The 22,958-nt window shown below is 43.9% G+C and overlaps 1 protein-coding gene across 1 annotated transcript in view; it reads right to left on the bottom strand.

Annotated features, from left to right (window-relative positions):
* Window positions 1-22,958, bottom strand: part of TAF4 (TATA-box binding protein associated factor 4) — a gene marked incomplete in the record, with an annotated part of 77,189 nt that overhangs the window by 11,583 nt on the left and 42,648 nt on the right. The window contains 10 exon segments of the mRNA XM_073607531.1: window positions 310-479; window positions 975-1,092; window positions 3,489-3,636; window positions 4,291-4,524; window positions 8,673-8,762; window positions 10,258-10,380; window positions 12,033-12,152; window positions 16,006-16,125; window positions 18,391-18,429; window positions 18,431-18,600. Of these exon segments, the coding sequence (XP_073463632.1) occupies window positions 310-479; window positions 975-1,092; window positions 3,489-3,636; window positions 4,291-4,524; window positions 8,673-8,762; window positions 10,258-10,380; window positions 12,033-12,152; window positions 16,006-16,125; window positions 18,391-18,429; window positions 18,431-18,600 (1,332 nt within the window).

Genomic DNA, 22,958 nt, shown 5'->3' with positions numbered 1-22,958 from the left:
AACCATTGCACAGAGCAGGTAAGTAGAACATGTTTGTTACTTTAATTACCCCCCCCCCTTCCCAAAAAACGAGGATTTAGTAACACTTTAATGTGTTTTTTTTTTTCTCTTAAAGGGTAAAAAGTTTAGGTCCAGCTTGGACCAATTTAAGCATGCAGATCATATAATTGACCGATCCATGTGTAAGCTGCAAATTGGCTTACACAGGGGTAAACATCAGTTTATTTTACAAAGGTATCAGCCCCATTTTTCCCCAACAATCATCATATATCAATCTGTATTTTGTGGGACATGAAGGGACAGACGTACCGATCTCCAGTATCCGCCTCTGTAATAACGCAGGGAGCAGAAACAATTCATCTTTACAAGACCGCGTTAACGTCCCCACCAACTCGGAATTTGTTGCCAATATCCGCGCACTTTCCTCTGACAGGTTTACCCCCGCCATGGAAGCCACGTCGTTGATATCATCGTCATCCCTGTGAGGAAGGGAACAAGAAAAGTAACTTAAGACAAATCTTAAAATAAAACAAAAAAAATTGTCAAGGCAATCGTGGATCTGGCCATAAAAAAAAAAAAAAAAAAAAAAAAAAAAAAAAAAAAATTTGTAGGTCATTAAAAATTGCTGTCAAAAACGTTAAAGGTACGCCATATTCCTTATGACTTTATCATATCTACGCATCACTGATCAGGCTTGTGTACTGTGTAATCCTAGATGTAGGTTTTAGCAGAGGTTAAAAATAAAAAAAAATAAAAAAAAAAAAAGCGAAGAACAACTGTTTTAGAGAGAGGTTCCTGACTTTAGCATTCCTGCAAGGCTGTCTGGATATTGTTAGCAATTCTTTGACTTGTTGCTGCACTGTATGGTCCATCTAAGCTGAGCGCTCATTCCTTTTTGGTGGACAGTGTTGTACCCCACAGTTACATGTATAATTTGTGGTAATTTTTTATTTTTATTTTTTTTTACTTCTTACCTGAACGATCCTCCCCCTGGTTCTTTTAATTTGTTTCTCTGTGCGGCTGCCGCTTGCGCTGCTGCCGCCGTGGGAAAGGCTTTCGTGCCAGCTACAACATTCGGTTTTACTACTGGGACTGGACAGAGGAGAAATAGATACAGAGAATGTATTAAATGCATTGAAACATCTATAGGTTACCCCCTTGCCTCACCCAACCCCTTCTTTCTCCTCAACCCACCCTCTATACTCCAAATCTCTCTTACTGTGCTAACATTTTCCACCCTAAATGTTTTTGGTTGATCCAGTAATAAGCTTAAAAACCACAGGAAAAAAAATAACAGAATCTAAACCCAAGAACAAATATACATTGCAGCCTACCAGTTCTTAGAAATGGTGGCTGCAGTAGTTTTCTTATCTCTGTTTTTTTAACCTTTAATTTTCACGTTCTAGTGTTACGGGTGGGCTCTGGCACTGCTGTTCAGGTGCATCTCAAATAATTAGAATATCATCAAAAAGTTAATTTCAGAGTGATATATTTCAAGCATTTTTTTCTGTTAATTTTGATGATTATGGCTTACAGCTAGTGAAAACCCAAAATTCAGCATCTCAAAAAATTAGAATATTGTGAAAAAGTTCAATATTGTAGACTCATGGTGTCACACTCTAATCAGCTAATTACCTCAAAACATCTGTTAAAGCTTACCGAGCCTTTAAATGTCTCTCAGTCTGGTTCAGTAGGTTACACAATCATGGGGAAGACTGCTGACTTGACAGTTGTCCAGAAGACAGTCATTGACACCCTCCACAAGGAGGGTAAGTCACAAAAGGTCATTGCTAAAGAAGCTGTCTGTTCACAGAGTGCTGTATCCAAGCATATTAATGGAAAGTTGAGTGGAAAGATAAAGTGTGGTAGAAAAAGGTGCACAAGCAGCAGAGATAACCGCAGTCTTCAGAGGATTGTAAAGCAAAGGCCATTCAAGAATTTGGGGGAGATTCACAAGGAGTGGACTATGGCTGGTGTCAGTGCTTCAAGAGTCACCACACACAGTCATATCCAGGACATGGGCTACAACTGTCACATTCCTTGTGTCAAGCCACTCCCGAACCAGAGACCATGTCAGAAGTGTCTTACCTGGGCTAAGGAGAAAAAAGGACTGAACTATTGCTCAGTGCTCCAAAGTCCTCTTTTCGGATGAAAGTAAATTTTGCATTTCATTTGGAAATCAAGGTCTCAGAGTCTGGAGGGAGAGTGGAGAGGCACAGAATTCAAGTTGCATGAGGTCCAGTGGGAAGTTTCCACAATCACTGATGATTTGGGGAGCCATGTCATCTTCTGGTGTTGGTCCACTGTGTTTTATCAAGTCCAAAGTTAATGCAGCCCTCTGCCAGGGAATTCTAGAGCACTTCATGTTTCCCTCTGCTGACCAGCTCTATGGAGATGCTGATTTCATTTTCCAGCAGGACTTGGGACCTGCCCACCACACTGCCAAAAGCACCAATACCTGGTTTAATGATCGTGGTATCACTGATTGGCCAACAAACTTGACTGACCTAAACCCCATAGAGAATTTGTGGGGTATTGTCAAGAGAAAGATGAGACACCAGACCCAACAATTCAGATGAGCTGAAGGGCTCTATCAAAGCAACCTGGGCTTCCATAACACCTCAGCAGTGCCACAGGCTAATCGCCTCCATGCCACGCCGCATTAATGCAGTAATTCATGAAAAAGGAGCCCCGACCAAGTATTGAGGACATACATGGTCATGGACATACTTTTCAGTAAGCCAACATTTCTGTATTACAAATCATTTTTTTATTGGTCTTTTGTAATATTCAAATTTTCTGAGATACTGAATTTTAGGATTTCACTAGCTGTAAACCATAATCATCAAAATTATAAGAAAGAAATGCTTGAAATATATCACTCTGTGTGTAATGAATCCATTATAAAATATAGGAGTTTCACTTTTTGAATTGAATTGAATTACTGAAATAAACTTTTTGATGATATTATAAGTTTCTGAGATGCACCTGTAGGTCTAAAGACACACACACATTCATCTTATCCGTCACTAAAGCTGGCAATAGATGGTTCAAATCTTGGCGGGTCCAGCAGGGACTGGCAGAGATTTGAACCATCTATGGGCAGGCTGACTGTACCCAAGGCAATTCATCAATATACTTGGGTGCAACCAGCATGTCAAATTTGACACGCTATTATTGCCAATGGCTATAGCCGCTAGCAATAACCAGTGTTTTCCTGGCAGGGACGGCTCCCCCCCCCCCCCCCCAATGGAAGAACACAATAGCTCCTTCTGAGGGATCCCCCCATCAACACAGACAGTGTTGATAGGGGAATCAAGCAATTTTCTTTCCCCGAACCCGTGGTTGCAGGAAAGAAAATCGCACCATCTATGTCCTGCCTTAGTCATGTCTCAATCACAAAGATCCATCAACAACAATATACCTCATCATGTTTGCATACACCGGTAACACCGCACATCACACCTCCCTCTTTGTGTCAGACTCACCTGAATGCAGCTGGTTTAGCTGTATCTGTTGTGGAGTGGTGAGCATAATTCGGCTTTGAGGCGGTCTAAGTGCTACCATGGGCGTTTGGGTCAATGTGACCTGTTGGTGTCGTACAACAGCCCCAGCTTTATGTGCCTGCTGGATAACCTGAATAAAGGAGCGGTAAATGCACAGAAAACTACATTAGTATAGGTTACAGGTGAGGTTATTCCATAATCATCTGGTGGATTGCAGCTGATCCAACATTTAAAAAGGTGACCTCTACTCGGATGTTTTAAAGTGCAATCCAATAGGGTGGGGGAGGCGGTACAAAAGGTTGTAACTGTGGGGAATGAGCTGATGGAAGTGGTAGAACATTAGTTGGAGACGTGATTAGGCTTTCCTGAAGAGATGAGATTTCAGGGATCGCCTGAAGGTAGCAAGAGTAGGGGATAGCCGGACAGGCTGAGGTAGCGAACTCCAGAGGAAGGGAGAGGCTCTGGAGAAATCCTGGAGACGAGCATGGGAGGAGGAGACGAGGGAGCTTGAGAGTAGGAGGTCTTGAGCGGAGAGGACGGTTTGGGTGATATTTGGAGAAAAGGTTGGTGATGTAGCTCGGGGCAGAGTTGTGAATGGCTTTGTATGTTGTGGTTAGTATTTTGAATTTAAATCGCAACATACAGGGATATTGGAATTACTATTGACAAAAAACACATGCATGCACATACACCACAGGTTGAACTGGATGGACTGGTGTCTTTATTCAACCTTAACGACTATTTAACTATGTACTATGAAATTGGCTTCTGAGAAGGGACTCACCAGTGGGGTTGGTTGGCCGGGTTTAGAATGTGCATGTTGTGCGGGGCTGATGACAGGCTGTTGTAATGTATTTGTGACGGTGGCAGTGGTCTTGCCAGCTGTTCGCTGTGCAGGGTTGTTCAGCATGACTGCGGTGAGGGCCGTCGTGGCCTGGGCGGCCGGTTGCTGCTGCTGACTCTGCTGGATAAAGGCTGCCGAGTCAGGGGTCAGCTGGCGCAAGGCAGGGAGGCTCCTCTGTAGAAACAAAAACAGGTAGAAGTGATATCACCAAGTCTGTATTATGCAATGGGTATCTTTGGGACAGAATATACAAAAAAAAAAAAACATTTACAAAAGGACAATGTCAAAGCCTTGTACAAAGGCATTAACCCTTTTGAACGAGGGACTATGGCAATACCTGGCCAATAGGTTAAAGCCCAACTCTACTTTTATCCGTTATGAAAATGAAATTTTAGTCCTGCCACACAGAACAGCTATCATTCATTCTACTTCCAGCTTGCTGCTAACATCACAGCTCCACATCATAGACACTGGCACCGGAGTCACCAGTTATCCTTCTCCATCTCCTCTATTTGGTGAATTACAAAAGCAGGCAAGGGTGACTTACCTACTACATATGGTGTGATCCTCTCCTTTAATCTGGAAAAAGACGTGCATATATGGAAGGAGCGCCACAGCAAAGGATGAGAGTCCAAATTAATTTATCGGTGTTGCGTTAAAAGACAGCCAGTCCTCTAATCTGACCTTTCTGGGTTTCAGTAGTTGAGGTCCTTAATAGGACCTGTGAAGTCCTTTTGCATTTGGATCCTCTCGCTAGGTATAATGGAAAAGGTGGTATTGGGTTGCTATGGCAAGCTGTCTCTCTTATGTCACCTTTTATGCAAGACGAGAAATTCTCATACACAGGAAAGTCCCTACTCTTCCTACAAAATCTACCTAGTGTGCTGCTGTTAATCAGGAGCCGCCCTTATACAAAAGTTACCTACAAAAGCAGAAATTGAAAAAGTTTGACAAAATATGGTCTGCTAGGATTGATGCACAGGGGGGGGGGAGATTTACTAAAACCGGGGCACAGAGTCTGGCGCAGCTCTGCACAGTGACCAATTAGCTTCCAGGTTTGATTGTCAAAGCTTAATTGAACATTGGATTGGTGTCGGCGGGGGGGCCGCGACAGGCACAGACGTGGTGGACAGAGCCCCTATTGCAAGTATATGAAACTACAGCCTGAATGGCTACTAGACTGAGAATCGGGTTTGAGTTTTGGTTTCTCGGCTGCATGCATTACGAAGTGGTTATAATTGCTTGTCATGGTGCAACAATCTCGACTTGTTCCGCCATTTAAGCGGCTTCTTCGGGAGATATATGCTAGCACACCAATTTCAAGAATAGTTATGCAAACACTGATCCAAAACTATTCCTAACCTTTATATCCTCCAGCTTATATAGGGAGGATATAAAGGTTAGGAATAGTTTTGCATCAGTGTTTGCATAACTATTCTTGAAATTGGTGTGCTAGCATATATCTCCTGAAGAAGCCGCTTAAAATGGCGAAACGTGTTGGGATTATTGTGCCATGACAAGCAATTGTAACTAATTGGTAATGTGGATATCAAACATGAAATGATATAATTTTTTTTTTATATTTTCTTAGTCTCTATATGTGTTTTTTTTAACATACAATATATGAATAAATGGATTGATTTTTATTAAAATGTTGTGACCCAAGTTATTGGCAACTAAAAAATCCCAGCTCTCCTATAGAGCATTTTCCTGTGTCTTGATCATTAATTGGACAAGCTGAAGTAAGAAGCCGATTGGCTAATATGCAGAGCTGTACCAGATTCTGTGTGCGTCAGTTTTAGTAAATCTCCCCCAGAGTCAATAATGCCTACAGTGTACTGCAAGGTTCAACTCTATGTCCTTCCTCCTCTTACCCACTTTTTCCCCCCTCCATTCTTGCCTCTATCCCCCCCCCCAATACTCCTTTTTTCATGTAAGGCCCCTCTCTCCTCCATTCCCTTCTCTTGGCTCACTTTTCTATTCAGGATCAGCTACGGCTCCATTCACACCTATGCAGTTTGCTTTTGAGTGTTTGTACAGTGCTTTTGCTGCATTAAAAGGCTTTTTTTGACAAATTTGTTGTTGGGCAGATTAAAAAAAAAAACGCAAATCGAGGCTAAATCACGGTAAACATGCACTACATGCTTCTCCATTGAAGTCTTTTGAACCAAAAAAGCACCATTTTGCATTTAAAAAAAGTCCTTGACCCTTTCCAAAAACGCAGAGGCACAAAAAGGCATTGATGGGAACGTGTTCCATAGGAACCCATGTAAAAAATAATGTCCTGGATTTCTGCAAAAAGAATGAAAAATACGCATTGGTGTGAACCGAGCCCAAGACTGGGAAAGTCTCCTTCACTTTTCAGTAACCCACAACCTATATGCCCTTTACAGAATGTTACTGTAGCATGTTATGCCCCATTCACAGTTCACATAGCGGGAACTTGCGTGCCAACTCGCAATTTTGTGTGAGTGATAATCACTGAATCCCGTGTGTCATGCATAGGGCAGCCCATTCACTTCAATGCGCGTTTGTCACCCATTAACAGCTCCTGCTCCTTTTTTGGGTGACAAACTTCACATTTTAAAGAAGTGTTTTGCTGCAATTGTAGTGCGGCAAAATTGCACCGTGTTCATGGTGCCATTTAAAATAAAAAGACATCCAGACACGTCGCACATTTTGCGGCAATTGCCACTGTATTTGGAATCGCAAGCAGAATCCCAAAGAATCTGTCCATGATTCCAAATCACTAAGTGCAAATAGGGCCTTAGCGTTTCTCCTTGGTGTTAAATATGCCTTCCCTAATTTAATTTTTTTTTTTTTGTGTGTGTGTGTGCGCGCTACACACGCATTGGAGTGTTACACCATACTGCTCCGATACTAATATTCCCCATAGTAATTTCTATCATGTAACTGTTTTGCAAACTTCAATAAAACATTTAACATGTTCTAACTGAATAAAAAAACGACTACCTGGTATTTGCATCCACTGTCATTGAATGATTCATTTTTTATGATGGATTTTTTTTCTAGTTTGCCTCTATGATGATATGTAAAAATAATGCACCATGTAAAATAAAGTCAGCAGTGTCAACTCTCAGAAATCAAATGCAAGCCACGCTTTCCAAGTCAGTAATCAGTAGGGAGCTCTAAAGCCTTTAACTAGTGAACAGCCAACTAAACTGTACATATTGTTAGGAAAAAAAATAAATAAAAAGTCAACATAAGATCTGACAAGTTCACTTTTCATATACAGACATTTCACCATCTCCCCAATGCTGGATAGGATCACATATATGAAAAGAAGAATGTAACAGTTAGGGGACTGACCACATCGACCAGAAACATGAACTGGAATCACTAGGGGAGATTTACTAAAACTGGTGTACACAGAATCTGGTGCAGCTCTGCATATTAACCAATCAGCTGCCAAGTTTTATTGTCAAAATTTCATTGAACAAGCTGAAGATAGAAGGCGATTGGTCATCAGGGCCGCTGAGAAGGCAGTACAGCCAGCTCTCCTATACTGGGCGTGAGCCTCATCAGTTCAAAAAAGGGGGGCCCCATCTGCTGAGCAGGAGTGCTGGCTGTACTGTTCTACTGCAGACACCGATCCTCTTTGGTCTCCCCTTGAAAGGCTGCCAGCTTCTCCTCCCGATTCTCCCTCCGGTTGCACTGCAGGGGGATTCGCTCTAGCACATGCACCTCTTCCATCTGCTGTCCGGTCCGCTGCCCCCTGCTTGCCACTTTCCTCTGCCCTTCTATCGGCAGCTGCTGCAGGAACACAAGAGGATGTTTCAAGATGGAGAGTGGGGGAAGGGGCCAGTAAACATCTGATTTACTGGCCCCTTCCTTTTCTGAATTAACACAGTGAGTGATCGGTACCAAATCAATCATTTGTCCATTTATCACTGAAGCATAAAAACAGTTTAAGATGCTTCAGTTCGTGAATCACAGTAAATAGTGTTTACTATGCTTCAGCATGTGAATGAGAAAGAAGCCTCAGAGCGCTTCTTATTCATTCATCTGTGCAGCTGAGGCTACAGAGAAAAGGGGCTGAAACTTACTGTATATGTCCGCAGTCACTTTCAGCAGGGGGGGGGGGGGGGGGGGGGGAGGGGTGTCAGGTAGGCTGTATGGGGCCTCGTGATTTCTAACAGCAGGCCTGCTCTCAATGCACAGCTGCACCAGACTCTGTGTGCTCCAGTTTCAGTAAATCTCCTCCATGCTGTGCCATTAGTATTTCATAGAGGGACAAGTTCACCTGTGTCGGAGTGCACCAACAAAGTACACCAGGCCTAGGGTGGCCAGAGTGTTCTTACCTTTAAGAAAGGCACAAGGTAAGGTTGAGGTGAAGAGTTCAGTTCTCTGTATAATCTACTGGTGAAATCCTCTGCTTCAATTTTCCCATCCTGCGGAAAAAAAGAGTTTATATGTAATTGCTACTGATATTCGCACTAGGTGAAGAGCATCCAACAAAATGTAAGCAGTTACATCACCGGGTTTCTTTCAAACATCAAAGATGGTAACGATCGTCACACCTTTGCTAGGAGGGTGAGAAAATAATTCAGCAGCTTTAAACTCATGCTAAATTTGTTTTTTTAAACTATGTGCTGGTGTACCTCTGTTTGGGGACATTCATTGCACACACAGCATTTGCTTTGCAGCTGTCAATCACATGCAATGACCCCCATTATCTTTCCTGGGTTTAGGTCCTTCCTATGAGCAGACAATTGAATGCCTAGGAGCCATCAATCACAAATATTGACCCCATCAGCTCTCTTATGTGTAGTGCCCCGGCCTCACCAGCACTTTATAGCCCCATAGATTTCAATAGGGCTGTATCTCCTGCCTTAAAAAAACAGCCCTATAGAAGGCCTTTAGGGCTGTAATGTGCAGCCAGAAGAGTGAGACTTTAGAACAGATACATAAACCGCAACAACATTTTTAAAATAAACCTGAACTGAAAAGTACATAAGCTGCCACTGCTGAAATTACTAGCTTGCTGGCTGTCATGTTGAAGTATGCAAAGCTCCAACTTCAATGACATTCCCCATCTGTGTGCTTGTTCTGAATCTGAGGCTAGGGGTGTATTAAAGTCAGGGCCAGTCAGGCAGCTAGCATTTTCAGAAGGTCAGTAATGGTTTTCCTCATTTTTCTCTCAGTAAAGGTTAGAAGGCAAAAGGACACATGGAAAATAGAATGGAGACATCACACTGAGAAAGTGCACATGACAGAATGGAGACATTGGACAGAGAATGGACACAAGGACAACAGAATGGAGACATTGGGCAGAGAATGGACACAAGGACAACAGAATGGAGACATTGGGCAGAGAACTGACAGACAACAGAATGGAAACACTGGACAGAGAATGGACACAAGGACAACAGAATGGAGACATTGGGCAGAGAATGGACACAAGGACAACAGAATGGAGACATTGGGCAGAGAATGGACACAAGGACAACAGAATGGAGACATTGGGCAGAGAATGGACACAAGGACAACAGAATGGAGACATTGGGCAGAGAATGGACACAAGGACAACAGAATGGAGACATTGGGCAGAGAATGGACACAAGGACAACAGAATGGGGACATTGGGCAGAGAATGGACACAAGGACAACAGAATGGGGACATTGCGCTGAGAATGGACACAGATAGCGTGACGCTGAGAATGGACACATGGACAACAGTATAGAGATATCAGGCTGAGAAAGGATACCTGGACAACAGTATAGAGAGACACTGGGCTGAGAAAGGACACATGGCCAACACAAAGGGGGTGTCAAACTGAGAAAGAACATGAACAAAAGAATAGAGACATTGGGCTGAGAAGGGAAACATGGACAACAGAAAGGGGATGTCATAGTAAAAAGGGGCACAACAGAATGACCACTTACCAGCAGATTCTGTACTAGCTCTTTAACGTTAGCTGCCGTCTCTGAAGACTGTTTACCCGATGAGGCCAGTTTTATGAGCGTGGATAAAAAATTCTTACATTTCTTCACATTTTCCATGGTTTCCTGAAGAATACAAGAAATATTAAATTACAGTGCATGTTCAAGCCATTGTGTTTAAAAAAAAAACAAAAAAAAAATTAAGTGTTTTATTTCTTTGCACTTGATGTCCCTTCCAGGGAATGGCTCTGCTGCATAAAAACATTTAATGATAATTTTGCCCCTTCATCTACATATAGTTCCATCACGGAGGACCTGTCTGTTCAATAGTCATGTTTATAACGTCAGCCTGAGATCTCCGAAATTCCACATGACACCACAGGCTGCACTTTCAAGAATATGGAGTATTATATTGAAGAGAATTTCCAGGAAAACTGGGAATATTTTATTTGGTTCCTTGTGACTACACTAAGGAATCCTGGAGTCTGGGGTTTTCTATAACAGGGATCTACAATTATAGATCTTACCTAGAGCACCACCTACGCATGATATAAGGTAATGCAGAGTGACCTGGAAATAGACATACCTAATGTGGTTAGACAGGGGGCTGCAAGAACCACTCCATGATACCACTGAAGAACCTCCAACAGCTGATCACCATTTCTTTACATATATACACACACTTTTAAACTAAGCTCTGGGCACGCCCAATATAAAACACAGTGCCAGAGATGCATCATTGCCAAGCGCGTATTGACGCCTGTAAGAACATTGGTCTCCATGGAGGGTAGAACTATGAAGGGCCAGGTGTGCAAACTGCATTAGGGGCGTTATAATTACAATTACAGCTACAGCGTAGGATTATAAACCAGAAAGCAGAGCGGTCACATTTAGGGCAAGTGTCAATGGGCTTTAGTTTGCTTCTCCATCTATAGAGGGAATTCAAAAGCAGCTTGAGAGCATGTCAAAGCAAGTCAGGAGGAGATCCAGAACAAGCTAGTAGGTGATCAACTGCAATGAATCCTGAATGATCCGAGAAGTATGCTGCATTTGTGGTTCTAAGCCCATCGACACTGGCCCTCAGAGGCATAGATTTACACATCCCAATCCAAAACCCTACACAATCACCTTTGAATTGACAAACACATATGTAGTGCAAGTTGACTTCCCCAATAATGCATTTATAATTCATAATATAAAATATAATATAATCAGGTAGGCCCTCACACAACATATAGTTGCTGGAAATCTAAAGGTGAATACACAGATTGCCATATGTATGGCCAGCTTAAGATAGACTGTACATTTCAGGTCAGCATTACAAAGATCTAAGCAGGCAGAGCTTTTATTTAAAAATGGACCCAATTTGGGTTGGAACTTAAGTTTGTTACAAGCAAAACCTTATTTTGTCAAGGAGCACTCCAGAAGTCTCAGTTTTCCCATAATTCCTGCCACTGCTTGTATTATCTTTTCATGTCAATACCTGTCCTATAGCTTCACTCAGAGCTCCAGTATTGACCAATCACGGCAGTTCAGAGGCTGCACTATTAAAATCGATATTCGTTATATTCGTTTTTGTGTCTGCTCCAATTTGCAGTGGGCTATTTTTCAGAAACAAAATGAGCAAGCAACCTAAAAATTTATATCAAGGTCTGGTAAGGTCCAGTTGCGTCTCCCTAAAATGCACCTATGCAGCATATTCCCAATCCTACAGAAACCTATACAAGGCACCATCTTGTTAGATGGTGCCAGTCTCAGGACGCTCAGGGGCGCTGTACCGTGGTGGCTGTCGCTGGGGTAGCAGTTCCTTGCACCGCTCTCTGCGGGGTTCCAGTCTGGACGGCCGACGCTGTCCCCAAAGTGGCAGTTTGCGCCGTGCTGCCGAGCACTATCTGATTCTGTGCAGGAGAGACAACACGGACATTATAACTGGCTGGCGGGCACCCTGCCGCTTCTCGGCTGGCGGTACACAGAAATCAATAAAGGCCTCCCTAAAAAAAGTGTTAAAAACAGGCCAGGTGGGTAATGAACAATGGTGCCAACTTAGAAAACACAACACTGGCAAAAAAAAAAAAAAAAAATGTAAAAGTAAAATTTATGAGCGGTTTAGTGTTTTTTTTTGGAAATGTGGTTAATAAAAGACACGTGTAATCCAACTCTTCATTTAAAAAGCCCTATCTGCATTAAAACAAAGCCACTATAATTATCTAATACCTGACTTTATATGCCCTCTCTTTATCCTCATATACACCATAATACCTGCCAAGAGCCGTGGGCCAGCAATGGGGAAGGCCAGGAGCTTTTTAAATGGCCTTTTGCAATATAGAGAGTTATGCTGAGAATTCCTGATGTCTATGCTGGAATGTTTTAAAGCAGCCATTCTCAACCAGGGTTCCTCCAGAGGTAGCTAGTGGTTCCTTGAGGTGTGGCTAACTCCCCTCCCATCTGATGGTGCCTGCTTAGTGCCAGGTCCAATGCCACTGGCAGAGCAGGTGGCATGACTGCAAGAAAGTAATTCTGGCCATCACTGTAAGGGGGGCATTCTTCTCAATTACTACCACCTATATTAGAGCCATTTTCTTACGAACCCGTGAACGACCAATCTTACTAGAGGTTCCAGAGACCTGAAATTTCTTTCAAGGATTCCTCTGGGGTAATGATTGGGAAAGGCTGGTTTCAAGTATCCAGAAATCATCAAGATCCACACCCGTGTAAGGGCTGTGCAAGTGTCCTCTCCGGTGTCAACATCTACAATGCAAAGGCAGAGAGGTCTGCTACCTCCCATAAGACATCTATTGCCTCGTTTCCACTGAGCGGATCAGTTCGGTGTGGTACGCTATTTTGGGTGTTTCCATTATGAAAGTGGCCCATACAACCGAACCGAACCGCTCCATTCAGTATCCTGCTTCAGATGTGGGGCCATAGAAAATGGAACGGTTCAGTTAGGGCGGAGCTACAATACATTCCACTGATTGGCTGACAGAAAACCCTCTGCTGTGCTATGCTGAGGCATTTTTTCTAAATCCTGTATGGCCCCTTGTGGTCCCACTTGCAGTGGAAACACTCACCAGAATAGACCGGACCATTGTAGGCCATTCAAACTGTACCAACCCGAACTGATCCGCTCAGTGGAAACGAGGCAATATGGCTGCCACACACATTCTAAAATCGAATGCAAAGGGCGTTTAAAATGGACTTGAGGCCAAATTTATTTATTTTATAGTTTTGGGCACAGTGGAAATTTCTGTAAAGTTTAAGTTTTCATTTCTCCCTGTGACCACATTGGGGGGGGCGACTTTCTCTCACTTTCTGTCCTTGCAATAACCACACAATTAATGGTGGGTGTGGCAATCTGTGGGACAGGATGGTACATGCCAACGAAAGCATTGTTGGAAGCCCTAACTCTTTGTCTAAAAATTGTCGGATCTGTCCATAAATGCGAAAAAATCCTGTTGATCATGCTTGAAATTCAAAGCCGTCCTTCATAATTAATAAGGCAAATATACTGTGCACTGCAAAATACAGTTGTTCTAGATCAGGGGTCTCCAAAGTTTCTAAACAAAGGGCCAGTTTACTGTCCTTCAGACTTTAGGGGGGCCGGACTGTGCCCAGTGGAAGTAGACATTGTCCTGGTGTCGGTGGCACGTAAATAATGGCCCTTCATTGGTGTCAGTGGGAGGAATAGTGCCCCATCACTGGTGTCAGTGGGAGGAATGGTGCCCCATCACTGGTGTCAGTGGGAGGAATGGTGCCCCATCACTGGTGTCAGTGGGAGGAATAGTGCCCCATCACTGGTGTCAGTGGGAGGAATAGTGCCCCATCACTGGTGTCAGTGGGAGGAATAGTGCCCCATCATTGGTATCAGTGGGAGGAATGGTGCCCCATCATTGGTATCAGTGGGAGGAATGGTGCCCCATCATTGGTATCAGTGGGAGGAATGGTGCCCCATCATTGGTATCAGTGGGAGGAATGGTGCCCCATCATTGGTATCAGTGGGAGGAATGGTGCCCCATCATTGGTATCAGTGGGAGGAATAGTGTTCCATGGTCGGTGTCAGTGGCAGAAACTATGCCCTACAGTTTGTGACAGTGGGGGGGGGGGGGGGATTGCCCCAAGGGCCGAATAAAAGCAAGCAAAGGGCTGCAATTTGGAGACCACTGCTCTAGATCTTCGTAAAATGAGGGGAAGCTCTGCCGACTTCCATCTTTCAATCTTGTGCAAGCAAAAATGCTATTTTTTTTTATTTTCCTTGCATGTGATTGGGTATTCTTTGCAAAGTGAAGCTTTACCTCATTTACCAAGCTCTGGAGCAACTGCACTTGCAGTGCACAGTATATATTTAGTAAATGAACCCCAATGAATCTTGGCCCTGTGACTTCTTCCCTTGGTCTACAAAGCACCTAGTTTACTGAACTACAGGGGAGGTGTCTGTAGTTCAGTAAATGACAGCTGGCAAGGGATGACACTCTTCCTTGTAGTTTCAGTGTAGCAAAAGCAGGCCACGACAGGAAATTAGAAGCCAGGTGCAAGGTCCAAGATCAACAGGTATTTTTTTTTACTTGCAGGATATTTAACCGGAATGAGACACGTGGAAATGATCACGTACTGAATGTACACGATTTCTCTATTTTGCCCTGACATATGCTTTTGGTAGCTTTTAATGCAACTTTGTTTAGAGGGTCTGAATGACAGAGGAAGATACAGATTATTCATACATGACTCTATGATATTCATCTATAAAACTCCCATAAAATATAAGGAGCTGAAAAAACCCCATTACTTTTCTCATTGGGGGGGGGGGGGGGGGGGGGGGTGCTTGAATGTCAGACAGATAATCTGATATTTAATCGTATGTGACATATCTTAATCACTTAACATAACCAGAAAAAAAAAAAAAAGCAGGCAGGAGACCAAAATAAAAAAAATGATTCAAAAAAATTTAACTAACTAAAAGTGAAATCTTTTCTACATCCTCATGCTGAAATTCTGCTAAATGACCACTAGGTGGGAGTCTCAGCGCGTCTATGTAATCTTCTCTCTCCCTCGGTCCTAGCTATGCACGGAGCGAAGTCTTTTCTGACCGATTGGTATGATTTATGAGATCGGATGGTCATGCAGAGTGATCCATGACAGAATGATGGTTGTTGCAACAAAAAATAAATTAAAAATTGGGGAAAATGACGAATAGACATCAACAAGTCATAACATGTGCATAGCAGAATTGTGATGTCATCAGGAGCCGCCAACCAACAGCTTGACAAGAGAACACCAATACTGAAACAATATGGGGAATGAGGGCATCAAAATGCATTATTGTTTAGTTCTCCAAACGTCAGTCTAGGACACAATAGGGGTGGATTTACTAAAATTGGTGTGTGTCAAATCTGATGCAGCTCTGCATAGAAACCAATCAGCTTCCAGGTTTTATGTCAAAGCTTAAATCGAACAAGCTGAAGTTAGAAGCCGACTGGCTACCATGCACTACCGCACCAGATTTTGCACTCTCCAGTTTTAGTAAATCACCCCTTATAAGTCAATGAAACCTATTAGATGCTTCTTGTGATTGGCTGCTGTTGATAAAGCCATGACCAGTAAGGATTCAGTTGTAGATGACATCATAATGCTGTCCCCAGGATATGAATGAACACAGCAAAGCACTCATACGCTGGGTATGACAATAGCAGCCCCCCCAGATCCCTGCCGTGGATACATGGGCTTGGGTTAAGATGGTGAATCATGTGGGGTACTTACTTGTACAACAGGGGGCCTCTGTAGTGTGGTGGTGGGCTGCACAGTCGTTGGCGTCTGAGATACTTGCTTGATGATGGTAGTTGGCGTAACCTGCCGCGCCATCAAAGGTGCACCGGGGGACTGCAGGCCAGAGAGCGAGAAAGGAATGAGAAATAAAATCCCAGGCAGTGAAAAATACAACAGGTGTTTGACGGCTTATTATTTTTGCTAAGCTAATTTGCATCATAGAGCGATCAGTATTTATAGATCACCTGCTGTGTCAGCGTTCTCTCCTGCCCAATAAAAAAAAAAAAAAAAAAAAAGGTAAGCCGTGCATTTTCAGGGAACACTCATTGGGATTTATTATAAAAACTGTTCATTTGCTGCACCAGATTTATTTTATGTTTAACATGTGTGTGCTGACAAATAGCACCTCCCTATAGAGCAGCGTTTCTCAACTCCAGTCCTCCCAACAGGTCATGTTTTCAGGATTTCCCTCAGATGAAACGGCTGTGGTAATTACTAAGGCAGTGAAACTGATTAAATCCACTGTGCAAAATAATGGAGAGCCTGAAGACATGATCTGTTGGGGTGCCTTGAGGACTGGAGTTGAGAAACACTGCTCTAGAGCAGGGGTAGGTAACCTGGGGCCCTCCAGCTGTTGGAGAACTACAAGTCCCATCATGTCTCTAGGAGTAATTGTAACTGCCAGCCTTGCAATGCCTCATGGGAAATGTAGTTCTACAACAGCTGGAGGGCCCCAGGTTGCCTACCCCTGCTCTAGAGCAGTGGTTCTCAACCCTGTCCTCAAGTACCCCCAATAGGCCATGTTTTGGGAATTTCTCTTAGATAAAATAGCTGTCCAAAATACCAAGTCATTGCCTCGGATTAAATTTGTGAGACAATTTTTTTTTTTTTTTTTTTTTGTCATCTGTCTCCCATTGGGGAGATATAACTTCACTTCCTGTCCCATAGCCAAACAGGAAGTGAGAGGAAATCCCTGCAAATTTAAGGAATCCCTTGGGGACACCCCAGGCCACAAGAACTAGTTTCCCCCCATTGGAAGATTTCCCCTCTATTACTTTTCTGGGGGCAACGGACAACCCAAAATTTGTGATTTTCTTTCACTTTCAATAACGGTAAACAGGACAAATAGAGAGGGGGAATCTCCCTAACAGGGGCACAGACAGAAATAAAAACTGACAGGTGTTCTAATCCCTCTCCACTCTATAAAAAAAAAAAAAAAAAAAAAGGCTTTTAGTTCTACCATAAAAAAAAAAAAAATCTGCTATGACAAAATTGAAGTTCAACTCCAGACCAAACTTTATTTTTTTAAAGGAACGACCAAGGGCCAACTCCAGGAAAGTGTAGATCAGGTGAGAGAAGAGTCTTTATCTACACATTTGGTGCCAAGAGCAGCCCTTCCTTATGGGTAAGGATGGGCTCAGGCTTGTTCGCACAGCCCACGTGCAGAGTCCGCCAGGAAGTCGGCACTGCGGAGCGCTAATCACAGGCAGTGAGACGTTGTCCCGGTGCGCGGCTGCAGAGATCAGGAAATGTCTCCCTGCCTGTGATTAGCCCAGCGCCGTGCCGACTTCCTGGCGGGCTCTGCACGTGGAGTGTGCAAACTAGCCGGAGCTCATCCTTACTTATGGGTTTACCTGCTATTCCTGCCTCTCCACCGCAGCCAAGGACAGGTCCTGTGCAAGGCAGGGCAGCCAATCAGCTTTTCTGTCTGACAGGACCCACTCTTTGGTTGGACACCAAACCCATCTGTGAATCAGAGCACCAATCAGATGCAGGCTCTGTTCCTGCACTTCTACAAGACTGTGTAGTTATGAAGCAGCATGGGGGGGGGGCATGTGGACCTGAAGTTAACACTTAAAAGGTCAATTGATTTAAAAATTTGCTGTGTGATTGCCTCAAGCATAGATGTCACAAATAATCCCCGTATTGTGTGCATAATGTTTATTTTCTATGATGGTCAGTTCCATCTACTGGCCGTAATGTGGTATTTTCCTGAAACAGCTCAACTAAGAAAACATCATATTATGGTCATTAGATGTAGCTAACAAGACTAGGAACACGGTGATTATTTGTGACTGCTGTGTGAATTGCTTGAGGCATTTGCACAGAGAAGGTTTAGAAATGGACCCCTTAGGTACAGAGCTAGCATGAAAATGCACACTGATTTTAGTGGTCTACAAACTCTTGCGTCCATACATGAATACTAAGAAATGACAACCAGCAAAGCACAAAATCGCTGAGCAAATGTATGTAAGAAACTACAGCTTATACAGTTGGAAATTGTTAACAGTTGACTACAGAATCCACTACAGGACTACAGGAATCCCTCCATTTAGAGCACATGAACAGTATATGCATCATTTATAATCATCACCATACCTGGACTGTGGAGATCTGCACTGATGGGGCGGTGGTGGGGCGTTGCAGGCCGAGTAACCATTGCATTCTGGGCCTGGGCTTGTGCCTGGGCTTGGGCTTGAGCCTGGGCCTGGGACTGAGCCTGTGCTTGAACCTGAGCCTGCATCTGGGCCAGCGCCTGCTGGGGGATCATCAACAGCTGCCCGTTCTCGCTCCGTACCAGGACCATCCCTGAAAAACAATCAATCCATTGTTCAGAAGACCATTCAGACAGAGAGCATCCAAGTCTAAAGCGTTCAACTTTGCATCATCACACCCAACAAAAGGTAAGGGCTCATGTTGACGGATCTTCCAGTCAAAACACTGCATATTGATCTGAACACGTGAAGCTACGTTCCAAGGTAAAACACAGTGTTTGTTACGAAATATTACAGGTGTTTGACTCATTTTGCTTGAAGTTCAAACGCACCTTATAGAGGAACATCAACCATCTATGGAAATATAAAATTCCCTCCAATAATTGTCCCTGTATGGGAAAAAATCCTATACAAACATTATACCTTCTTATTCATGGAGTCCATCGCCATCTTTCTTAAAGCCCAATCTTGAAACCTCCTTTCCCCCCCCAAGATGATGGTTGTTCTAATTCCACGAACCTGCGCATGCTCAGAAAGGCCACAAAGCTTTAGTAAGCCCTTTGTAGAGAGCCCTGGGTTATGTCTGCACATGTGTCGGGTCTGGCAGGGGCTCTGCCTGGTCCAAAATGAAACAATACATTCTCTCTGCCTGAAACACTGTCTCTTGGGATGTAGAAGGACATTGCAGGAGGCTGTTGGTATTGAATACATCATCTTTGCCTAGGTGGGAAATCAGGAAGTGGGGTGCTTCACCAGTGGATATCAAGTCATCCTTGCCTAGGTGAGGAATCAGGGAGGGGTGTTAAGGCCGCACCAAGCGGGTGAGTGATACTACATCATCCTTGCCTAGGCAAGGAATCAGGAAGCGGGGGAGGGGGGGGGATGTTGGGGCTGCACCAGCGGGTAGTGGATACTACGTCATCCTTGCCTATGTGAGGAATCAGAAAGCAGGGGCGGATGTTGGGGCCGCACCAAGCGGGTAGTGGATACTACCTCATCCTTGCTTAGGCGAGGAATCAGGAAGCGGGGGGGGGGGATGTTGGGGCTGCACCAGCGGGTAGTGGATACTACGTCATCCTTGCCTATGTGAGGAATCAGTGCGCAGGGGGTGGGTGTTGGGGCCACACCAAGTGGATACTACATCATCCTTGCCTAGGTGAGGACTCAGTAAGCAGGTAGGGATGTTGGGGCCGCACCAAGCAGGTGAGTGATAATACATCCTTGCCTAGGCGAGGAACCAGGAAGCTGGGGGGGTTGGAGTATTGGGGCTGCACCAAGCGGATAGTGCATACTACGTCATCCTTGCCTAGGTGAGGACTCAGTAAGCAGTGAGGGGTGTTGGGGCCGCACCAAGCAGGTGAGTGATACTACATCATCCTTGCCTAGGCGAGGAACCAGGAAGCTGGGGGGGTTGGAGTATTGGGGCTTCACCAAGCGGGTAGTGGATACTACGTCATCCTTGCCTAGGCGAGAAATAAGGAAGCGGCGGCCGCACCAAGCAGGTAGCGCATCCTTGCCTAGGTGAGGACTCAGGAAGCAGGGGATGGGGGGGGGGGGGGGTGATGGGGCCACATCAAGCAAGTGATATTACATCATCCTTGCCTAGGTGAGGAATCAGGAAGCGAGGGGCTGCACCAAGTGGGTAGCTGATACCATTTTATCCATGCCTATGCGAGGAATCAAGATGTGTGTGTGCGCGCCCCAAGAATAAAATGCATTTACCCCGCTGTACAACAACTATTAAATTTCCTGGGTGAAAATCTGCATTGGATAGGTCAAATGCAGCCTCTGATCTGCCATGTGTACCATTAATTAAAGACTGAAGCAAGGACAAAAAGAAGGGGCACACCAGCCCAGCGTCTCATTTTGAAACCATTTTATTGTAAAGAAATATAAAATCTAATAGAAGCACAAAAGTAAAAAAAAAAACTGCAAGCATACGATCAATCCAGACCTGATCTTAAAACAATGTCCATCCACACGTTACATGTTTCAAGGGAAATCCCCTCTTTATTAGAGCTCCAAGTAAGGCTAGAAGAAGGCAATGGCACTGACTTTGGAATGCATCTTTGGATGGGTGCGACTTGGATACGGCTTTGACCAGTGATAATGGAAAACTGTTGCACTGTAAGATTCGGGTAAGACTTTCATGCAACCTCTGAGGTTTTACGTATAAGTTCACCTATCATAACATGTTATGAATGCACCCCCCCCCCCCCCCCCCCCCTGCTGTGCAGCTAGAGGGAGATCTTCTCCACCTGCTAGCTGTCAAAAAAAAAAAAAAAAAAAAAAAAAAAGTGGCCGTATGGGGCTCCGCCCACCCAGTTGCGTCACTCATTCACAGCGCTCTGAATGGAAAACTACATGGTCCGGCGGCTGCCGGCTTGTAGTTCTCAGTGAAACTTCCACAGCGCTGTGAGCACAGCGGTAGTTCATTCATTCTTCCTGTAAGCAAGTATGAGGTACGAGCAAGCCTATACACTGACGGATCTGCAGGAGACCTGCATGGCATCGGCGATCTGCACTGGTGCAAAGCTTCACAGGCTCCTCTACCTGCAAAAACAATGTGCATTTATTATTTTTTCTGAAAAGGTGAACTTCTCCTTTAACATTGAAGTCTATGGCGCTCAAATTGCATGAAAGTCTGACCAGAGTAATGTATGAACTACTTTGACGTTGCTGCAATTTTAAGTTGCACATATATTATTTATTTATTTATTTCAGGTACTTATATAGCGCCGTCAATTTACGCAGCGCTTTACATATACATTGTACATTCACATCAGTCCCTGCCCTCAAGGAGCTTACAATCTAAGGTCCCTAACTCACATTCATACATACTAGGGACAATTTAGACAGGATCTGATTAACCTACCAACAGTTTGCGCAGTGCTTTACAACATGAGGGCAGACATTACACTTACAATACAAATCAATACAGGAGGGATCAGAGGGCCCTGCTCATTAGAGCTTACAATCTAGAGGGGAGGGTCATATATGAATGGTTATCATTGGAAAACATGGGGAACAACTTGTCATGTGACTTTGATGTCCAAAGTTGCATGACAAGTCGCACAAGTGTGAATGGAGCCCCAATTCTATTTTGGGGATAATGCCTTCCAATGTTATATCTGTGTTTTTAGAATCTGTATAGAGACCCCCCCCCCCCCCCTTTCTTCTATTATAACAAAAAAATACAATTTAAAATTAATGGGCATTACCTACCAGTCAAGTTCCTCCACCCCAAACTCACTCACCCATGTCTTAATGGACCTTGCTTTGTGCACTGGTGCGCAGTCATGTTGGAACAGGAAGGGGCCATCCCCAAACTGTTCCCACAAAAGCTGGGAGCATAAAATTGTCCAAAATGTCTTGGTATGCTGACACCTTAAGAGTTCCCTTCACTGGAACTAAGGGGCCAAGCCCAACTCCTGAAAAACAACCCCACATCATAATCCCCCCTCCACCAAATGATTTGGACCAGTGCACAAAGCAAGGTCCATAAAGACATGGATGAGCGAGTTTGGGGTGAAGGAACTTGACTGGCCTGCACAGAGTTCTGACCTCAACCTGATAGAACACCTTTAGGATGAATTAGAGCGGAGACTGTGAGCCAGGCCTTCTCGTCCAACATCAGTGCCTGACCTCACAAATGCGCTTCTGGAAGAATAATCAAACAATCCCATAGACACTCCTAAACCTTGTGGACAGCCTTCCCAGAAGAGTTGAAGCCGTTATAGCTGTGTGTCAGACACACACACTGAGCAGGGTGGATAATATATTAAAAAAAAAAAAAAAAAAAAAAAAACAGATTTTTACCTAATTTTTATAAAAATGCTTTAGGAGTAAAAACCTAAAGATAGTTTTCTATTTAAGATAAATAATTTAGTTTATTCAGCATGAAATGGAGCTTAGTTATGTAGCATGAGGCTGTATATTCTGCAATATTTCCATTTTTGGTAAACTCATCCAATGAATCCAAGCTCTGCAAGCTGAGATAACATGCACTGCATTGATACCTTCACACAATGTCACAGTAACCATGAGATAAAACAAAGTTCAGGAATATTCCTTTATCCCATTGTTTTGTAAATCGTTGTACACTACAAACTGTATGATTGAATTGGCTCCGATATCGCTGCTATACTAACCTGACAGCTTATTATTCTAAATAGGAAACCTTCATTTTGTTTGCAAATGTTAAATTATTCTAAACTACCAGCAAGAATAAGTCTTTACATTTAAAGAGCGCCTGTCATTTCAGATCTATCATGGCAGTGCCTGTTAGCGGCATCCACTCATCTGCTGCCGCCACGTCCCTCACCTTGTTGTGTCACCGCCGCATCACCAGCCGTCCCATTAAAGTGAATGGGACTGTCGGTGAGTCCACAGCGGGTCAGAGGAGGAGCCACTGCAGGACAGGGGTGACAGTTGCCCTTTAACCGCTTCCCG

This window comes from Aquarana catesbeiana, linkage group LG12 (assembly GCF_042186555.1).
Source record: "Aquarana catesbeiana isolate 2022-GZ linkage group LG12, ASM4218655v1, whole genome shotgun sequence".
Lineage (NCBI taxonomy): Eukaryota > Metazoa > Chordata > Amphibia > Anura > Ranidae > Aquarana > Aquarana catesbeiana.
This window is presented reverse-complemented; position numbering and strand designations above follow the sequence as displayed.